This window comes from Engystomops pustulosus, chromosome 1, assembly GCF_040894005.1.
Source record: "Engystomops pustulosus chromosome 1, aEngPut4.maternal, whole genome shotgun sequence".
In the NCBI taxonomy this organism is placed as follows: domain Eukaryota; kingdom Metazoa; phylum Chordata; class Amphibia; order Anura; family Leptodactylidae; genus Engystomops; species Engystomops pustulosus.
Window position 1 is genome coordinate 89,308,802 of NC_092411.1, and position 22,211 is coordinate 89,331,012.

Below are 22,211 nucleotides of genomic sequence, written 5' to 3' on the forward strand. Positions count from 1 at the left end.
CATAGGATTTCAAGTATAATTCATACCTTATACTGTTTGGTGTTTGAAAAAAATCGGTCCTAAGATATACATCTATATTTCTTGAGCTATTTATCACACATATTCTTACATTTGGAAATAACATTCAGTGCAGTATATGGCAAAATGCTAATATCCTAAAAAAACAAAACTACCACCATATCATTCATTACTGGTTCCAATAACATTCATATTTTAAAGGGCAGCTTCACACTATTTAAAGTTAAAGCAATCATGTCACCAGGAATGTGATTTTTAGCTTGCAACAGGGTTCAATAGCCTATTTTTGGCTAAGTTTAATGCACATTACTTGGCTCCCTGCCAGCAGCATGTAGTGAGTTCCAGGGAAGGGCAGCTGCAACCTGTGTGTGCCTGTGCCAGTTTTCTCTTCTGCAGAGTCATGCAGCTCCCTCTCTGCTTCCTGTTATGTGTATTGAACATGCAGAGGAAAACAGGGGGCAGGTGTGGAGGAGAGGAAGAATATATGAGGCACACACAGGGTGCAGCTGCAATCAGAAAATATTTGGATTAGTTTAGGTGCCTGAAGTACATTGACCAATATTGACCAATCGATTTGTACATTTCAAGCATTGAGTTAACGACTTGTAGTAGTATCTATATTTTCTTCATCTTTGTGTATTACTTTAATACTTTAAAGTTCCTTTAACAAAGAAAATAAAGCTGTCCGAACCCACCAATTTTCAGTCAGCTGGCGGCTACATTGTGTATGTGTAGATACAAGTTTTTCCTTTCTAACAGGAGCAACTTCATCTTTGGCACTTTATAGTTAAGGGGCGGTGCTCTGCAGCAGTTGCTATGGCTATAGTTTTATCCATGTAAGAGATTTATATAGATCATTAAATCTAATCATGATAAATATCAAAAATATTGAAGGAGGGGAAAAAATAGAAAATAGTGCATGAGGAGAAGCTACTGTATGTGCTACATATGTACAGTACAAACACTTTACTCACTTGAGAAATAAGAGAGACTTTTAATACAAGGGAATCAGTGCACAATTCATTCATAGTTAAGCTTCTTTCTACACAGCATTTCCCACTGAAGGATCTGGCACAAAATTTCTAGGACAGCTGTGTTACAATTTGTTGGATATCCCTGTGTGGTCACTTTCCATTCTGGTTTATTTTGCACAGTGTTTATTTTTAGAGCAGAACAAAACCAACTGTTGTAAAGATTATGCTGGTGTTGGATGGTTCTAATCCTTGCAGTGGCCACAATAGTAAGCTCCTCAGCTGAACACATGCCATCTAAACACTGAAGCACAGAACAGTTTGTAAGTGGGATGGGATGCCATGAAGAGTGCGGCAAGCTGTGCAGTAGCAGATTGAGCATATTTATTACTGTTAACACAACAGGACATGGCAAAGAGCCCATTGGTACATTCATTTTTCAATCCTCTTGGACACTCTCTTTTGGCAAATCAGATAAAAGCTAATCCTTCATGGCCCATGGCATTTAAATATCAGTTCTGAATAGTTACATATCAACTGTCTAAATTTTATATTTTAGACAATGTATATGATATTAAACATATCACTTGAGACACAATTATCATTAGAAGTATCTATTATGACTGTAACATTAAAATGTCTCTGGTATGATTTTCTCACAAAGATCACTTGTGTACATAATATTTGGTGGAAGTACAATTGGGTTACAGGACATGTGATGTGAATAAAGGGGTGGTCTAGTTAAAGGTAAAGATGTTCCGCTGTATTTGTGTTAACCAAGCATGGTGTAGATGAAATCACACAGTGGACGCTAGATCCCAAATTAATTGCAGAGCTATTGTATTCTTTACAGTATATGTTATAGTTTTAATTGCTTTACCAGTTTATAGACACTTTTGCTAAAATGTGATGCCAGCCAATAACATTATGCACTTTATATGTCTGCTAGAAATGTTACTTTAGATTGTGGAAAAGTTTTGGGTGCATATGTGAATTAACCAATAATTCCCCATTTTTTACCATACTTCAAAAGAGTATTGATTGGATGGAATACATCAGGGTTTCCTTCTTTTAAAGTGTATAAAATTGCTCTGCAGACTACACTATTGCTTATAGAATTAGCCATTTTAAACATGGATTCAATACTGCAACCCAATAGCATGTACACAGACAATTTTATCCAAATGCAATGGCATCACATGAATTCAGATTTAAAGCACATATTGAGAATGAGAGTCACCATCTTGTTTCTCCCTTTTTCCTTCAACTGGCTGATTTTTCCCATTAACCGCTTTCCATAAATGTTTGGGGTCCCTCGCGATCTCTGGGACCACTAGCTGTTGCATGAGTAATATTACGAATAAATCTGCTGCTGATTCTAGGATACTTTTCTAGGACAAATGCCTATCCATGTCATACTAGTCTGTAGTATTTACATATTAGTCTTCTTGACTTTACTGTATTTATGTCACATCTTGCCATTATATGTGATAGTAACCTAGGTTATTTTCAGCTATAGGTTTTTTGTCCTTTGTGCATATTAAAGTTTGTTCACATTTCTTTAACATATCTTTCAGGTTTGTTTCCACTCATAATACAGACTAACAACTCATAAGTTGAAATGTCACCTGTAAGTGAACTCTTTCAAGATCTCCGCGATCTACAGGTGGTCCTGAGTCTCCCATGGAGGCCAAAAGAAGCTGCAGGTCAGCCAGTAGGGCATGCGTTCTCTTTAGATCTCTTCGGAGTCGCTTCTCAACATCAAAATCACGATGTCCTATCTGAAGAGTAAATGATCTCATTATTTCTCATTCATTAAAATCATTGTGTTGTTTGCATGTACTAAACAGACATATAATCATAGTAAAAGTTTGATACATAATATGATGTAATCGAGAGAGGTCTTTGATAATAGGGCTCTAGTAGGACAAACTATGCGATCGTCACATGGCAGATTAAAAATTTTTATAGTGTTTGATAAAAATTGAAAAGGTAAATCAACAGTCGCAAATTTGTGCTCATGACACATTTTGAGACTTTTTTAGGGTTTTGCCTCACTTTTTAAAATTATTTTATTAGAAGAATATGTTTTAAGTTCGCACCAGATTGACAACAGCACTAGCAGTTGTCTGAATGTGCCAAGGAGAATTTTGCTAATCTTGGAGGTGGTAAGTAACCCCTTCAGTTTAATTTATGCAATGTATGTCTCAACGTGATTAGTGCATAAAATTATGTTCTTCGACTATGCCATTGCTTGATGCCAATTGTAGCTGATTGTAGCTTGTAATATATTACTGTCATCCCTCTCTGACTTTATGCTGGGAGTTTAAAAAGATCTGAAATATAGATAACTTTGTGCACAAATTGTTAACATCCTTTCATCTTAGTCAGCTCTCTAATTTGTTTATTGTAAAAAGAGCTTGCTTATGAGAGGATTATTCTGACATAATACTGTAGCCGGCCAGATTTACAGTTACCTCCGCCAGAATACTGGTCGGACAATTCAATTCCAGCACACAAGTACAACATTGACAATGATAAAAGATAGAGGAAAATTTCTCACTTCACCAAACAACTGCCTATACCATGTCAAGATGTACCTGGTTCATTATTGGTCCCCGTCTCCTCCTGTCATGTAGTGTCTTTTTGACATGTGACTACTACAAGCAATCATGGATACAGTGGTAAGGATTGAGAGAAAGAAAATCATTGGTGCAGGTGATCGGGGTTTGAAAAAGATCTTAGGGGGCTAGAAAACCCCTCCAGTACTGCTGTACAACATGAAAGGTCTTGGGATCAGTGTTGGCATTAGTGCAGGTTTTGTCCATGAATCTATAATAAGAATCAAGCACCATTTCCAATAATAAGACCTCATGCCCACACTGCTTAACCTGTTGATGTCCATAGGAAGTTACTGCTGGATTACAACCTACCTTACCTTTTGTGATACAGGTTGTTGGCACTTTTTCGTAACGGTGATGGTGCATGCACCACATAATTATGACCAATAAAAACAATGGGGCCATGAATTAGCTGCTGTTTAGGTGACTAGCTCACTGCCAAACCACGCGGTTGTGTGCAATAGGCCTAAGGGTAAAATTTTCAGAAAATTGTGACATGAAAGTTACTCACAATACTAAAAACTTATTCACTGTCCTGTGGTGTTTAAAACCCATCATTCTACGTTGAAATAGAGGCACATGGGAAGAGATGTCTAAAAAGTGGTGCAAATAAAATAACTATTTACCTGTAGCTACCAAAAAAAAATCCCACCTCTTCTTTTTGGAGACAAATTGTAATGTAAAAGCTGTGGTTGCCTATAGCAGCTACTACTCTTAGTCATACATCTTCCCAGCAGTCTTTAGGATAACAATGGGATCAGTTCTTTCATCTAGCACTCTGAGAAACATTACATTTAACTATGAACACACCATGATGATGGAACCTTTATGTATTTCTTTATTTAGTATACTCACTGGTGCACGTCATGTCTATATCGACCTCTTGTTTTCCTGACAAGGTTTACAGTAACAATTACATTCTGTCTAATATCTTGGGACCAGATGCAAAACACCCTATGATAGCATCTTCTGTGTCCATTGAACTCACTGCTCACCCATTACAGTCTTAGTGTGAAATTGAATTTCTTTCTTTATTTTTCCCTTGTTGCTCAAAATCTGCTTGATAAATCATACTGGCAATCTATTTCACTTTGCACAGAGATAAATGGTGTGTTTTTAAAATAAAGTTGCAGTGCCAGTGCCAATGGTCCTTTAGTGTATTACTGCCAAGGGAATATGGCTGCAGTTGAGAGATTCAATTATAATAAAGCTATCTGTTCTGACATTACTATGTTCCATCTCTAACATCACAACATGCCTCTACAGCCCCAAAAAAATAAACAGATCAAACTGGCTGCATAACTATATAGTCAAATATGGAAATTTCTGTTAGGATTTTAATTCCATACTTTGTGCAATTTTATACTTTATGCAGGAAATATAAAGTTACAGCTCTGTAATATGTATTTAAAGGGGTTTTAAGGGGATAAACAACACAAACCTGTCACGTTGATAATGCATGCAGAATGTTATAGACTATAAGCCGAGGAGAGTGATACATATATAGTTTTGTTACAAATGTTTCAGTATGGATTGCTACATGCTTATTTTGAGTTTAATAGTCCCAAACCACATGAACTTGAACCAGGACTCCAGTTTAAAGTCCAGGTTTGGTTCACCCCGCGCCAATTGCAGGTGTTATTCTTTAGATGCCACGGGCAAAGCCTTTTTGGTAGTGATCTTTTGAGCGCATGCCAGTAGCAATCTCGGGTGTTACTGGTTTGTGAGTGCAACAATTTAAAGGGTTAACACCTGAAATGGGTGCAAGCACCGCAAGTGTTTGGAATCAGGTCCGGTTTCAGTCAAACCTGTCGGTTCCAAATACTGATGGGTCCACTCATCACTAGTAGTTGGCAAACAGTGAGTAGGACCCGGCACATCCCAGAGATTCAAATCAAGAATAAAGAAAAATGTCAAAATACTGAATCTTGTAACACAGATCTTTATACTAATATACCTAGCTCCTCCTGCTCTATACCATGCTGCTTGCAGATTACACTATTCATTTCTAATTTCATGGTAACAGGTTCTCTTAAGCACACCCATGTTATTTTTCTTGTCCACCTCACATAACATTTTATTTCTTCCATTAAAGGACATATTTTTTAATAAAATATGTTGTACAATGCCTTCTAATATTAACACTTATTTCTCCATAAAATATTTTAAGAAACTGCATGTATATAACACACAATTGTGTGTTATTGTTTTTTGAGTTTTGTTTTGTGGCTGTTTAGTGTGTAAAAAGAATTGACATTAACTTTATTCCAATTTGGTAATACTGTAACACATACAGTGGGGTAAATTTGATCTTAGGCCAATTTTCCCACCTACAAAGAATGAAGAGGTCTGTAATTTTAATTGTAGGTACACCGGAACTATGTGAAAAACCCAGAAAATGACATTGTATGGTTTTGAAATAATTAATTAGCATTTTATTGCATGAAATAAGTATTTGATCCCCTACCAATTAGCAAGAATTCTGGCTCTCTCAGTGCTATTAGTTTTTCTTTATGAAGCTCCTCCTTCTCTGCACTCACTGGGGCAGATTTATCAAGTGTCTAAAAATAAGAATATTTCCAGTTGCCCATGGCAACCAATCACAGCTTCCATTTAAAATATTCATGAGCACTGGTAAAATGAAAGCTGAGCTGTGATTGGTTGCCACGGGCAACTGGAAATATTCTGAGTTTCAGACACTTGATAAATCTGCCCCATTACCTGTATTAATTGGACCTGTTTGAACATTTTTCCTGCATAAAAGTAACCTGTCTTCACAATCAATCACACTCCAACCACTCCACCATAGGCAAGACCAAAGATCTGTCAACGGACACCAAGGACAAAATTGTAGACAAGGCTTGGATATTCTAAAGTACAATAGGCAAGCAGCTTGGTGAGAAGACAACTGTTGGCACAATTATTAACTGGAAGAAACACTAGATCACCATCACTGCACTTCGCATCACCCCCGCCTTACTCTAGAACACTAGGGATTGTCTCTCTGCTGTTTCTAACACCATGTTAATCTCTACCTTAATTCAAACCTCTCATCCATGTCTCCAGGACTTCTTCCAAGCTGCACCAATTCTCTGGAATGTACTTCCCCAGATTATTAGACTAATACAAAAACAAGTTTCAAAGTGCTCTTAAAAGCCATCCTTTTAGGCAAGCCTATGAGACTCGCTAACTATATGAAATGTCAACTCTCTCGTTACTAATCCATCCTATGTCCTACTCCTGTCAGTTATCTGGCAAACACTAGACCGTGCTTCAGGTCTCAGGCATTTCCACCTAGGTTATGTATATCAGATGGTGGCTGATGGGTGGTTCAAGCAGCAGAATTTTTATTTATTAAATTATTTTACACTGTTCCCTTATAAAGAATGACTGGACCACAATACAAGCTCTTATACCTCTTGTGTCACCCCCTTCATGCTCATAGAATGTAAGCTCTTGAATGCAGGGCCCTCATTTCTATTGTTCCATAGGACAGTTTGTACTCTGTAATGTAATATTATATTTGTACAAGTCCCCTATGATTTATAAAGCACTGTGGAATTTAATGGCGCTATATACTGTAAATGAAGATTATTATTATGACTCTTTCTTGGTCTGGGGCTCTATGCAAGATCGTGGGGTAAGGATGATGCTAAGAAAGGTCAGGTATCAAACCAGAATTACACAAAAAGACCTAGTCAACTACCTGAAGCCAGCTGGCCAGCAGTGTCAAAGATTACCATTTGTAACACACTACACCATCATGGATTAAAATCTTGTAGGGCTTGCAAGATCCCCCTACTCATGCCAGCGCATGTCCAGACCCATTTGAACTTCCCCACTGACCATATGGATGAACTAAAGGAGGCATGGGAGAGGGTCATGTGGTCAAATGAGACCAAAATAGAACTTTTTAGAATCATCTCCTTGCTGGGTTGGGAGGAAGAAAAATTAGTACAACTCTAAGAAGACCATCCCAGATGTGAAGCATGGGGAGGATGAGTGCCATGTATTGCAAAATTTTGGACAAAAACCTTCTTCTCTAAGTAAGAGAATTAAAGATGGGGCATGGTTAGGTCTTCCAGTATGACAATGACTCAAAACACACAGCTAAGGCAACAATGGAGCAGCTCAGTATGAAGCATTTCAAGATCATGGAGTGGTCTAGCCTGTGTCTATCCCTGAACCCAATCAGAAATCTTTGGAGGGAGCTAAAACTCAAAGCTGCCCAGCAACATCCTCAAAAACAGAAAGATCTGGAGAAGATCTGTATGAATGACTTGGCCAAAATCCCTGCTGTAGTGTGTGCAAAGAAATACAGGAAACATGTGACCTCTGTAATTTGTTTCTGTACCTAATATTATCTTCTGTTTAGCAATAAAATGCTAATTAATTATACAATGTGATTTATTGGATTTTTTTTTACATTCTGTCTCTCACAGTTGATGTGTGCCTACAATAAAAATTACAGATCTCTCCATTCTTTGTAGGTGGGAAAACACTTATTTCCCCTACTGTATCATTACTTCAGTGGTACAAAATTTCTAGGGTGACCGATTTGGCAAAGCTCTGTGCAGCGCTGCGTAATCTGTGTGTTCTATGTAAAAAAAGCAATTATTATTATTACTACCACAACTTTTCAATATAGTTTTCAATATCCATATATATATATATTATTTGTTATGTAAAATGGGAAAGGAGGAAAGGAGATTGTTTATATTTATATGTTTATATTTTTATTTGTAAGATTTCTGAATCTTTCATAACATGCATTTGTAGCCCCTCTAAGGGTTATCATACAAAATATTTCAACACTACCGCCTTGCAGTATATTGTCAATTTTCCATTGTAGCGGCTTTCTGAGGTCACCACTGACACCTATGATTGACCATAGTGTCCACCAAGCATGAGAAGGATATAGACTTGGCAGGAACATTGCGGCCATAAGTGTCTTAAAACATATTATCATGGTACCTACATGTATGTACGTACCCCAATTCTATAATGATAAGGTAAGGAGTTGTTTTCTTGTATGCAACACAAAATAAATCACAATAGTCACCATAATGCTTAATCATAAGCCAGGTATGCAATATAAACTTATATCAGAAAGTCAGTATCACACTTGATGTGACAATTGACTTATATTTACGTGACAGTACATTACCAACTATTGAAGTACACGCCTGGTACATATGACCTTGGGGCTCTCATAATGTCAGGAGTAATATGTTTATCTGAGTTATTACATTTAATTATGAGGACATTTAATAAAATCAGTATGTTGGCTCATAGAGACATCATTATAAGTGAGCTACAGTATTAAACCCATCAGCGACAGAAGAAGATGTGCTGCTCTCTCCAGTTAATTGTCATTGGTTTTTCTGCTGGTGTATCCGGCTTTGATGTGATCCTAATTAGTCGGCAGCATTCACTGGCCTTTTTATCCTTCCAGATTTAATTGCAGAAAATGTATGACTTGCACAGTGTGTCATGAAAGATGCTTCATACATGAGTGAGAGCATGGCCGTGCCTTTAATCTGTGATGTTTTTAAGTTTGCTGCCTATGTCACAGGCATATTAAGCAGCACGCCTCTACACTAGGGCAAAAGAGAAAGCTACATCTTCTCAGAAGAAGGAAGAAGAGGCTGCTCTGAAATAGAAATGTAGTTAAAGAAAATTATTAAGATATCAATTACTGAGGGTTTTGTATCCTTCCAGTACAGGAAAGGAATAAAAATTGAATTTATATAGAACATAAAAACATAAAATCTTTATAGTCTCTGTGTAAATCCACTATATCGTTACATGCTTTTATTAAAAGAGAACCTAGCAGTTTGTCATCATTTACCATGTTATAGGGTCCACATCCAAAAAGGATTCAGGTAAGGACTTCCTGCCTTTCAATCCCAGCATGCTCAGTTGTAGCACATGCTGGGCGTTTATTGAGCTTCAGTTTACAACATAATTGGAATAGATATTGCTATAATAATGTTATCAATTGCCAATTAATATAGTGATGCCCATTTGGTAAGTGGGCAAGATCTCTGAACTATGTTCTGCTGAGTATGTCCAATTTAAAAAATGAGGAATCTCTGACCTGATTACTTTGGGGTTTGGGTCAATTGTTTATTTGAAGCAAAATAAGTTTAATAAGTTGTATCCCAAAACAAAAGCATTTTCCAGAGAACATAGATGGGGATTTAACACTGCTTACCAACCCGATTCTGATGTAAAGGTACTAAAAAAAAAAATTCTGCCACAAACCATGCAAATTCTAACACCCCAATCACCACTTCAGAAAAGAGTAGGTGAAGCTGGGGTGATGCCATCATTTGTCAGATTTACTTTAACTTCAACCAGAGGATGGAACCTGTGTTTTGGTAGTCTGAGACGGGTTGTCCTTCCTTAAGCTGCCAACTGGTAAAAGGCAGAGTGTATAAGACTGCCAAAGGACATTGTGTACAAAGTAGTTTGAGGCAATAATGACGAGTTTAAGCAAATGAAGAGACAATCCTAGATCATGTGATCATGTATGTGTCTCTCTCTTTTTTTTCTCTCTACATTTAATTACCTACCTGTTCACACAGAGTTCCAATAAGTCCTTCTAAGTCTTGCTTTTCATGAAGAACCATCTGTTTTTCTTCATATTCTTGTTCCAACTGCATTTCAAACTGCCGGAGCTATAAAACAGAACATAAGAAACTATAGGTGACTAGTGCACTTATTCTTTACATTGAAATATTTGAATCAGAAATTTACCTAATAAACTACTACCAGTAGAGCAGCTTCTAGATCACATTTCTTTCACGTTGTTATGTGGTGGTATCATCCAAAAAGTCAACTTAAAATGGAGGTGTAAATTAATTTTATGAATGCAAGGAGGCAGAGAGTTTAATGCTGAAATCAAGCGTTCCCAGCCTCAGAATGCCCCCTTCACTGCAATTGTCAGTCCTGGGTCCAGGGACATCAATATCCAGGTCTCCTGGTGTCTGCTCATAATGTCAAACATATGGTAGAAGGTGTTCAGAGGTGGGAAGAGCTTGAGTTTAGTGCTAAACGCTCCTTCTCTCTCACTTTATACAACCATTTAACAACTGATTATAGTTATACTGTCATTTCTATCCAATAATTCTATACATCAATCTGTCCAGCTCCTACTCTTTAACATGGTTTATACAAATACAACTGCATATTCATGGTGCATTTCCTAAAAATCTAGGCGTAATACTTTGTAGGGCTCTACAACAAAAGATTATATCTAATTTAGCCAATTTCAACAAACAATACAGAAACCTTGAAATGTATTATTTTCTGGCAGAGCAAAGGGTTTGTAGTAGGGTTTATCTGGACTGGTTACATCTTTGAAGGAAGAAAATAATTTTGTCCATCACTAGGATTCTTAAAATTGGGAAATAGAAATTAGGTGAATGCAATTTGAACTTCAAAAAATAACAGTAAAAGAATACAAAAAGTAAAAAATTTGCATTTTGTGCCCTACTTTGTATTATAAATAGTTCACTGACTTACCCGTCGTTGACATGACTGCCGAATATCCTCTAATTCCTCTTCTTTATCTTCTAATTCTTTCAACTGCATTTGTTTCATCCTTTCAATTTCCATTTCAAAACGGACACGCATCTTTTGCAGAAAATAAACATTATGTTACCTGAACTGTAAGGAAATTCCATACTCTCTGACATTGCATTGCTGCTTTTAAGTCATGATATGTGTGTGAAAAGTGTTTCTGGTTTTCTGAAGCACAAATATATTTATATAGATTTCTTATAAACGTCTTCATTCTAAAAATCAGTGGGGCTTATTTACTAAGGGTCCCACGGACGCATTTCTGTTGGGGATCGTGCCGCCGGGACAGGAATTTAGAAGGGGATTGTGTCGCACGCGATTGGATTTTGACACATCAGTGCCGGCTTTCATGCGACAGAAATCGGGGGCGTGCCGTCAGACGATCCGACGGATTTAGACTCAGCGCAGGATTTAACATTTAAATTGTGTGGCAAGACAATACACTTACATGAACCTAGAAGAAGCTGGAAATCGGACCCATGATCTTAGTGAATCACGCCGGAGTCCATGATCGTCAGACAATGCAAAGTGGAGATCGCGACAGGACCGGGTAAGTAAATGTGCCCCAGTATGTACAGCACATGCAGATTTTATGTGTAGTGACTGTAAGCTTATAACTGTTTCGGCATACCTCAGGGGTAGGAGCGTTACCTGATCAAGGCGCTGTATAGAGTTGGCTTGCTCTAACAGCTGTTGGTTCTGTTCAGCAGCACTGGATTCCAACTCCCATACTTTGTTTTTTAGGGAAACAACAGAATTACTATCCAACCCACTGGAAGAGGATATTTCTTTTATCTGCATCTTCAGTACTTCCAATTGATTGGTTAAGGTGGATGTCTCCCGCTCCTTTTGCTGTGGGAAAAAAAAAAAGATTGTGCTTACGAAACTGATGAGAGCAAGTCTCAATCCTGTTTACATGAATAATATTTAGCACTGGAGTTTATAAATACTTATTGTTATGGACTGGACCACACACCTGGATTTTGATGAATATAATCCTTATTATATGTGTATAGCAGACATTTCATTATTATACCGTGGCAAAACAGTCTTCTATTAAAAACAAGACAATAAACACATAGGGGGAGATTTTCCAGAAGTGTCTGAGGTAAAACTGTTCTAGTTGCCCATAGCAACCAATCAGAGATTGCTGTATTTTATAAACAGCTGTGGGAAAATGAAAGCTGAGCTCTGATTGGTAGCCATGGGCAACTAGAAAATTTCTTCTCTCAGACACTTCTTTAACTGGGCATTCAAAAAATGTAAGGGTTCCTTAAAGTATTACCATATTTTATGTTGCACATTTATTTTAGTTATTTATTATTATTCTTTCACTCTTAAAGATTTCCATTTTTTCATTTGTACATATTATAGATTCAAAAGTTAAAAGTTATTATATTATTCTTCTGCGTCCGATTTTTTTGTATGACAGAAACTAAGCATTTCTTCCTACTGTCTACTGAATACTTTGATCAAATTAACCATTTTGTCAACTAGAGTAAGGAGAATTGACTAGTTTTAAATTTAAGAAAAACTAAAGAAACGTTAATCAGAACTGGGAGGAGACAACCAGAAGTCGCCCCGGTAATAATTGAAAGTAGTCAGGTGGAGATAGTTGACTCGTACAAATACCTAGGAATATGGATTGATAGTAAATTGGATTGGCAGGTTAACATCAGTGGGAGAGGGAGGAGCTGTACAGGAGAACAAAGATGGGGGCCAAGAACTGAGCGCTCTGCGGCACAGACTCCCCCCTTGTAAGAGGAGCATAGGAGATAGTATAGGTGTTGACCCTGTTTATCTACAAAATGAAATGAGGGACCTCTATAACCTTCTTGCTTTATGGAAAAAATGCAAACTCCTGATCCCACAGTAGACTTTCAGTACAAACTGACAGAATGGTGAATTCTGCAGCATATTTTATCCTTCATTATACTGTAAGTTTTCTTGTGTGTAGCTTCAGTTGTCACAGAATTGTATTTTTCCTGGGTATTGTTTTTAATAAGTATTCATTAAAATGTATGTTTTAAACTGTAATATCACTGCCGAGACTCTTTTAGCATCAGTATGTAGATGCAAAAACCAGGATTGGGTTTCTCAATACAAAAGTATCATGTAAAGATTTGTACATCTTCCTTGTCGGCAACCGACAAACCCATATATCTTTAATTTTTTATGGCTCTTTTTGTTAGTCTTGAGTACATTGTTGACTTAAAGAATTGATATTTCATTTATTAGTTTCCCAGTACAGTATGAATCCCAAATGGGAGCCTGTTTTGTTTGGTTTTGTTTCTTCGAACACATCCATGAAAGTTGCAATCTTCACATGAATTATTAATACAAAGTTATTAGTAGATTCACATCCAAACATGTTTTATATTTTGTTGGCAAACCTGAGCTACGGAGCTGTGTTTGTTCCTAATTTACCCTTCTATTTATATACTTCAGGAGGAGGAAGCTGCACATTACTGTGCTAATAATAACTGCTTACCTTGTGTGTGGCTGGCTTCATGCTAAATTCAGTGTTTTAGGGAAAGCTATCCTTAGCACTAAATGATTCTAGAAAAGCTACAGTTGTTCTCACCATCATTATAGTAATATTCTGCCTTTATAGGTGGAATCACCTAACCTCTACAACAAAGGTATATAATTAGATAGGACCGCTTCCTTGTTACTGTCGATGTAGAAGGACTTGATTCCATACTTGTAGATATGATATATAATGTGGGCTGCTGTAAAAAAGAAGGATCCAACACAGAAAATCCAATTTAATTAAATAAGACATGGAAGAAAAGTTGTGACTGAGGCCCAAATAGTAAGTCTTGATGAGAAGAGTGGAGGTCATTTGAAAGATGAAATTGGAAATTCTAGTAATGACATTGTTACAGAAATCTATGACCGGAAATCACATTTCTTTAATAGACAGTAAAGAATATCTAACTATCAAAATCCAGTGCTGAGGGAGCAGGGGGGAGGGTGAGAAAGTATAAAAGCCTGTAAAGTCAGATTACAGAGCGGCTAAAGTAGCCCCTCTAGAATAATTTCAAAAGTTGATTTTAGAAGGAAGGAGGCCATGGATAACAAATACAAGAAGATTAGCACAGTCACAATGCCTGGATCTATGAGTAAGTGTCCCTGGTTTTTAATGATGGATTTTGAAAGTAGATTTCCTTTAAGGACCTGCGGCTGGCTATATGTTTCCTTAAAGGATTAATTCAGGGAAAACTTATTCATAGAGTATTTATCTATACTATAGATAAAATCCCTTTGCTGTCAATAGCTACCAATCACAGCACAGATTTATATTGTAGGCAGTATACCTTTAGAACCCAATAGAGTTCTTTGCTAAGTCATTCATTTAAGGTAAACTCTAGAGCTTAAAAGATCCGGGGCACCACCTTGTAGTGAATTCTCAGTAGCGCCAACTCCTCTACATAACACCCACGCACATGTGCTTACATTACATACTTATCATACCCAGCTACAGAGAACACTGGAGAATTCTTCATACATTGATGATAGGTTGATTCCCCTCTCTGGGACCTGAATCTGTCTAAAAAATACCAGGTAGAATGAGTTTTGAATGCATGTGTAGTCACTCTGCATTCAAGTCTATGGGAGTTATGAAAAAAGCTGAGAAAATACATCCTCCATTTGTCCTGCAGCAGACCCTTTTGGATACGACCCAGTGGGACCCACAACCATCACGTATTTTTCCAGTTTTCTGTATGACTTTGCACTGAAAATAACGTCTTTGGAGCTTGCACATGTTTTTATAAAGTGGCTGCGCCAGTTTGTGTCGTGGCTGCGCCAGTTTGTGTCGTGGCTGCACTGTGTCCACCAAGACAAAATAAATGTTACTGCTCAGTCCAAGTTTGAGACACATTTAATATGGTGACTCTACAGAATTGTGCACACAATGGTGCACCAAAAAAAGGTGGTGTCCACTTCCCTAACAGTGCAGGGTGCTCCAGATAAATGAAGACTGCGCGCCACTATTCAGTAATCAGCCGCACATTCATGAGGGAAAGTGAACTTAGTATAGTTTGCCTAATTTTCGATACATCTGGGCCGGTGTTTCACCCCACCGTGAGCAAGCCGGGCATGCTCTGTATTTTGCAGTTTTTTTGGCACAGCCGCTCGGGATGAAGCTGAACTGCGCAGAGGAGGGGACATTACAAAATAAAAACATTCACAACTCTCTCCATGCAATTCTTTAACCCTTTCAGGTGCATCAAAATGACAAAAGAAACATTTTCTTGTGAGCTCAATTTTTACAACTTTCATTGTGTGCTCCAAAGGACACCTACCCTTTATTCTTTGTATCAGTACAATCCTAAGGGTATTAAATATATATAGGTTTTCTTAGGTTTTAGTAGATTTTAAAAAATGTAAATCTTTTGCACAAAAAAAATGCCATTTGGTGTACAGACCTGTGTAAGGTATAATTTTTTGCATGATGATGTTTTAATTTAGATCAATTTGGGACCTTTATGTTTGTACAATCATTTTTATTCAAATATTAATGGATGATAAAATGTTTATTTAGACATTTGGGTGCTAGTCTCCTTTATGGTGGCGACAGCCAGGAATAATTTTGTTTATAGGCATTTTTGAAAGTGGTGATACCTAACATGTTTATGATTTTTACTGTTTAAAAGTTTAAATCAACCCCCCTTTCACTAGAACAAATATAAAAATACTTTTTAAAACATTTTTTTCTATGATTACAGACCTTCTGGGGTACTTCAACCCTGGAGGGTTTGATCACTCCTGTATTGCAGTATACTGTAATTTTATTGCTATCCATGACATCACAGAACACCCTGGATGAGAGGGCCATCCAAGATGGAAGGTTCGACAGGTTAACTGCCACGATTGGTGCTAGTACCTACCGCAACAGTTGTGTTATACCTGCTGTGTATAAGAAGAGCTCAGCCCCTGAGCTCTCTTCATACACCATCTGCAGCACCCCGACATTATAGTAGTAAGTAAATTAGAATTTTTTTTGCATAAAAAAGCTCAGAAAAGCAAAAGGACTTAAATGTAAGAATATTTCATCCTAAATACGTATATGATAAAATACATACATAGGCATCACACACATGCCTGTATAACTGTGGCTGACACATGGTACACAACACAATGGCCTACATTTATTAAAGTGTTTGCTCCAGTTTTCTGTCTGACTTTGCACTAGAAAGAGGGTGCAAATTGCTTGCACATGTATTTATAAAGTGTCTGTGCCCGTTTTGTATTCCGGCTGCCCTGTGTCTGACACCACGAAATCCTGCACCTAAAGGGATGTTCCGCTGCAGAGTTGGACCACGGGCCACATTTATTACAGCGACTCGACAGAATTGTGTTGCATGCTCTATGTTAAAGGTACTCCAGAACAAAAATGGGGACAATTCCCAAGCAGTGCAGGGGGTACCAGATTAATGAAGACTGTGGCCAGTATTAAATAATCTGCTGCTCCCTGCACATTAGTGAAGGAAAATGCACAGTGTACAGATTACACTAATTTTGATAAATGTAGGCCATTGTGGGGCATGAAGCATGCAACATACCTCACTGCAACGCAGCCAAAGTGAATGACCGCATTACAAATTACTGGTGATTTGTGGCAGGGCCAGTCTCTGTCTATTGACATGAGTAGAGTGAGTGGTATCTCTCTGCATACTGATGGTCATGTAACTAAACACATAATTGCAGGGACATTGATAGGTAAAGGCTGCTGCAGGGTCTGTTTAGGACAAGTACTATTATAATGTCTGTTTTGGGTTACTCTTTATTACAGTCTGAAAAAGAAATTGTTAAAATGCAAAAAAAAATTATAATTTTTTTGAACTTCGAAGCCTAAAATTTTGTTTTAACATAAAAATTCAGACCCATAATAAAATAAGAATATTGTTTTTCTCTCTAAAAATACACTATGAAAATCATGTTGCTAGCCCAAAAATGAAAAAATGAACTAATAGTTGATCTAGTTTAAGACCGGATTTTCAGGAGCACAGAAAAGCTTCAACCCCTCTTTTTCTGTGGCCATGCCAGACAAGTCGGAAACTGCATAAAAATGGTACAAAACCCTATATTTAAAATTTACTCAGCTTTTTCTACAGATTAATTCTATTTAAACTTTAAAATTGTGTTCAGTTTTATGACTTTTCTTCACTAATCTTACCTCCAACTGTTGACGAAGTTTGCCAACTTCCCACCGACAGGATGTATTCTCCTGAGTCACCTTCTCACGTAAGCTCTTCTCAAATGCTGCCTCTCCAATAGCTTGCGCTAACTGCATATCAAACCTGCATGGAAAAGGCATCCAATTACACTGTTTTCTCAGGCCGCTCAGAAATGGGAAGAGCGCTTCACAAAATGTTACGGTAGGATTAGATGTGCAGCAAGTGAAATAGCAGGCTAAAGCAATATCATTAACTCGGCAAGTTACTTTCCAATACGTTTGTGAGGTGACATTTCACTTCTGTCACCATAAAGCATGATAAAACATCCCCGGATGGCAAAACGCTAGAGCCATGAATCATACGTTGCTGAAGAAAGTGACAAAATCATGGAAATTAGTCATTTCTATTCAAAAGAACAGTGCTTACATTAAATTCTACAGAGTCCTCCCTAAAGCACGGTTACCGATATCCAGCAGCTCTGCATTTATCTCGAACAACTTGTTATTTGAAGGAACAACTTTCATTCAGCGTCTACAATTTACAAATGCCGAAATGTCCTCTTTCTGACTAGTTTTAGTCTTATCAGTTGTTAAAATACCTGGAGTAGCAAGGATACAATTCAGCACTGTACAGGCGGTCCCCTACTTAAGAACACTCGACTTACAGACAACCCCTAGTTACAAACGGACCTCTGGATATTGGTAATTTATTGTACTTTAGTCCTATGTTTCAATAATCAGCTGTGACAGTTATCACTGGTGTCTGCAATGAAGCTTTAGTGTTAATCTTGGTTCTCATGACAATCCAACAGATTTAAAATCCAATTGTCACAGACACCAAAAAGATTTTTTTCTGGAGTTACAATTATAAAATATACAGTTCCGACTTACATACAATTTCAACTTAAGAACAAACCTATAGAATCTATCATGTACGTAACCCGGGGACTGCCTGTACATTGTATATGTGATGATTTATAACTGTGGGTGGTAGTTTGCTGCTTTCATGTTTCACACAGTAGTATTTTGTTTTAAGCATGCAATTTTTCTCTATCCCCTAGTCCATGTAATATTAATAATGATTATGCATGAAAAATAATGAATCAAGGGTAAAGCACTACATTGGGAATGCATTCAAGGTTTTTTTTAATTCAACCTGATTTTACTTTTTTATGACACTACTCCACTGTTCTTTTGTGTATTATTTGAGTTACTTCAGATGCTTTGTTATATCCTTTGTGAGTAATCTCAGGTTACCAGTACCATTATTTCAATTTAGCAATTTAACATTTTAAATTTAAAATTGGAGGCATCTAGGTGTACAGGAAAGGGCTACAGTAAAGGCTACATGACTTTTGAGATGGAAAATCTTAAAGGGGTTTTGTCTGGGCATGCACATTTCATTTAAAGGAAATCTAGTATCAAGTATGATAAACCAGGGGTACTTACCCATAGACCCAGGTACTGTAAAAAGTTTTCATATTTCTTATCCTTCCTTCAAAAATAAACTTACACATCTCAGACTCCGCCCTGCTCCCCCAACACTTTCTGCTCACTGATCAAGTGCCAATAGAGCAGGGAGAGTGTGAGACACTGTAAAGCCAGATCACAAAGGGGGTAGTGTAGCTCCTTAGGCTCAGGGCAGAACGATGGCTCAGTGGTTAGCACTAAAGCCTTGCAGTGCTGGGGTCCTGTGTTCAAGTCTCATCCAAGTCAACACCTCCAAAGAGTTTGTATGTTCTCTCTGTGTTTGCTTGGGTTTCTTCCCACTCTCCAAATCATACTGATAGGTTGAACAGATTGTGAGCCCCATGGGGACAGGGACTGATTTGGCAAGTTCTGTGCAGAGCAGCGTAATCTGTGTGCGCTATATAAATAAAGGAATTATTAATTATTATTAGTAAATTCTAAAAGTTGATTATAGAACGAAGGAGGCCATGAATAAAAACTATAAGGACATTATGACAGTCACAGTGCCTGGATCTATGAAAAGGTGCCCCTGGTTTATCATGAATGGTAAATTTGCTTTATGTTATTTGCTATTTAGATATATTTCTTCGACATCGAAGCAGTTTCTTCTGCTCCTCAGCTAATCGTGGGAGGAGGGCTGGGTGTCCAGGTGTCAGACATATCTGGAGACCCTAGAGCAGTGGTGGCGAACCTATGGCACGGGTGCCAGAGGCGGCACTCAGAGCCCTTTTTGTGGGCACCCGGGCCATCGCCCCAGCACACCAGACAGGACTCAAAGAATCTTCCTGCAGTTCCAAGAAACTTAAAAGATGCTGCTTTCAATGATATTTTGATATACTTGGGACTGTAGGAAGAGGGAGAATTAGACAGGGTCAAATTATTTTTGGAGGATCTCCTGCTGGCTCCATGATTCTCTGTGTACAGAGGGAAACTGGAAAGAAGCTAAAATTATGAAAATTTTCCATCTTTCTACTTGCCTCAGGAGGCCAATATGATTGAAAGTTGTTGAACAGGGAGCAATAAGTTACTGCTTTAATTTTTGGTTGGCACCTCGCGATAAATAAGCAGGGTTTTTGGTTGCAGTTTGGGCACTCGGCTTCTAAAAGGTTCGCCATCACTGCCCTAGAGAGAAAGCAGGAGCAATTTATTAATGCTTTTGCTTTCTCCTTTCTTTACTGGATAGAGCGGAAGTCTGAAATAACCAAGTAGTGCTTTGATCATACGTCAGAAAAGAAAATGTGGAAATATCTTTTATGACATCAGGGGAGATATATAAAGTTTTTTATGACTTTATGGGGGACATATAAAGTAAAAAGAACATGCACACACAATATATAACTAAATGTGCATACCGTTAATACATATCAATATTTCCCAATAAATAAAAAAAAAAATCCCCATGTACACTATAAAATACATTGCAATAGTCGGCCTCTGTCCCCAAGACTACATATATTATACTGCATATCAAAAAGACCAACAAAAAATAGAGAATTCATTTATAATGTTCATTTTGCATTCATAATATATATATATATTATATATATATATATATACACACACACTATACATTACAAAAAGAATATTTTCCCACTTTTTTTAAATCTAACCCCCAAAAGAATGAAACATTTTTTTAAAAAGTCCTTAACTAGCCCTATGTGTCATGAAATAAACACCACAATTTTTATTTAAGGTAGCACACAAAAAAGAATATACGGTACATATGGAAATTTCTTACAAATTCTCTGGTCATTAAAGCCTTTTCAGACCTTGTCATTAAGGGGTTAAATCCTGGTTAGCCCCTTTAATATCGAATTTGGGGAAAGTGATATCCATGAAAAAATGTGGTTTGATGCAGTCATGTCATATTCTAGCTGCTGCAAAAACTCAAATGAGTCCAATTCACCCTGCTCTGCTGAAGCTCTGTGGATGTTGACACTGTTTAGAGCATGTGGGTGGGCATCCTGCTTCTCCAAACCTGTTGCTTTTTTAATGGTCACCTATGTGATTGTCACAGCATTTCACCTGCGTGCTACCTTATGGCCTCCAACAATTACACGTGTTGCATTATGGGTAAATCCACTTCTGTTTGTCATAGAATGACATTGGTTAAATTGTACTGTTATAAAAAAAAAAGCATAAGTCTATTCTATAAACTGAGACAAAAACATCTCTATTATTCCCCTTTTTTTAAAAATTAGTCACTAATAGCTAAAATGTAGATGAATACCGTATACGCTAATATGATTAGCCATTATATGGATTACATCATTCTCAACAATAATAGAACTGGACACTATAATTAGTATATGAATCTATATCTGTCAGTGTTTGGTGGGCATGTTTTGCATAAAAAACTGATCTACTAATATTCTGATTATTTGTAATGAAAAGGATAAAAATGAAACTTGACATAATTTACATGAGCATATGTTGTTTCAATTAATTGTACACAATGCCTTGCACCAGGCACAAGAGTTCCGCAAAAGCTAGGACACAGATGTAAATTATGTAAGGCATTAGGAATATTATGTATGCAGTACTGCCCTATGTGGGATCATTTGGGTTTATTGTAGCCCATACTCTAGGATTTTTTTTATAGGTGGTGCTAGACCCGCAACAACAAAAACAAATAAATAAATGCAAATCTATATAAGTAGGTTTTAATAAATCTGATGAGATGTGGTAGGTCAAATATACGCCGTGTATATGTTGGCCATATATACATTCCCCATATGGACGTGTGAATGCAGCCTTAGCTTCTATAGCACTGAGAAATAGTGTGTCATTTTAAAAGATGTGAAACTTAGCATTATAAATGCATCAGGATTTTGGTGTTGTGTGCTATAGAACATTGGCAGAGGTATAGTCGGTTAGAGATATAGTTGAGAATTGTTCACAACTCTGTACAACATAATTCTGTACAACTGCAAATCTGGAGAATTCAGGTATATAAAAGTGACTTTTCAGCTCATTTGCATATTCCTCTAAGGGGAAGATAAAAGAGAGAATGCTAGAAAAGATATTTCATACCCTACATGAAGGGTCTGGAGAGCTAGCTTTGAGTGAAAAGCAGATTAAGAAGGAAGGTTGTAGAAGGAAATGAGGCAGCATAAATGGAGAAAGAGGTAGCTTTCTCTGATAAAGATATAGCAAAGCTTTATGTATTCCCTCTTGATATGCAAAATATGTTGAAAAGTTAATGACCTTTATAATTATGCAGCTTCCTGAGAACTGTCATGTTTTCATTTCCAATGCTGTTTAGGATTTCTTTTTGTGAATTTGACCCTTTACAGTAGGACAAACACTCAAACAAGCTGATGGCACATTGTTACAACATATATGCTCACACGTTTCTGC

At 37.3% G+C, this 22,211-nt stretch overlaps 1 protein-coding gene across 1 annotated transcript in view; it reads right to left on the bottom strand.

Annotated features, from left to right (window-relative positions):
• The window catches only part of MYO18B (myosin XVIIIB), a 378,023-nt gene that overhangs the window by 141,927 nt on the left and 213,885 nt on the right, over window positions 1–22,211 (bottom strand). Inside the window, exons 31-35 of the mRNA XM_072147027.1 lie at window positions 17,382–17,505; window positions 11,849–12,049; window positions 11,141–11,251; window positions 10,189–10,293; window positions 2,618–2,770 (exon numbers count right to left, since the gene is read on the bottom strand). Coding sequence (XP_072003128.1) covers window positions 2,618–2,770; window positions 10,189–10,293; window positions 11,141–11,251; window positions 11,849–12,049; window positions 17,382–17,505 — 694 coding nt within the window. The remainder of the gene's footprint in view (window positions 1–2,617; window positions 2,771–10,188; window positions 10,294–11,140; window positions 11,252–11,848; window positions 12,050–17,381; window positions 17,506–22,211) is intronic.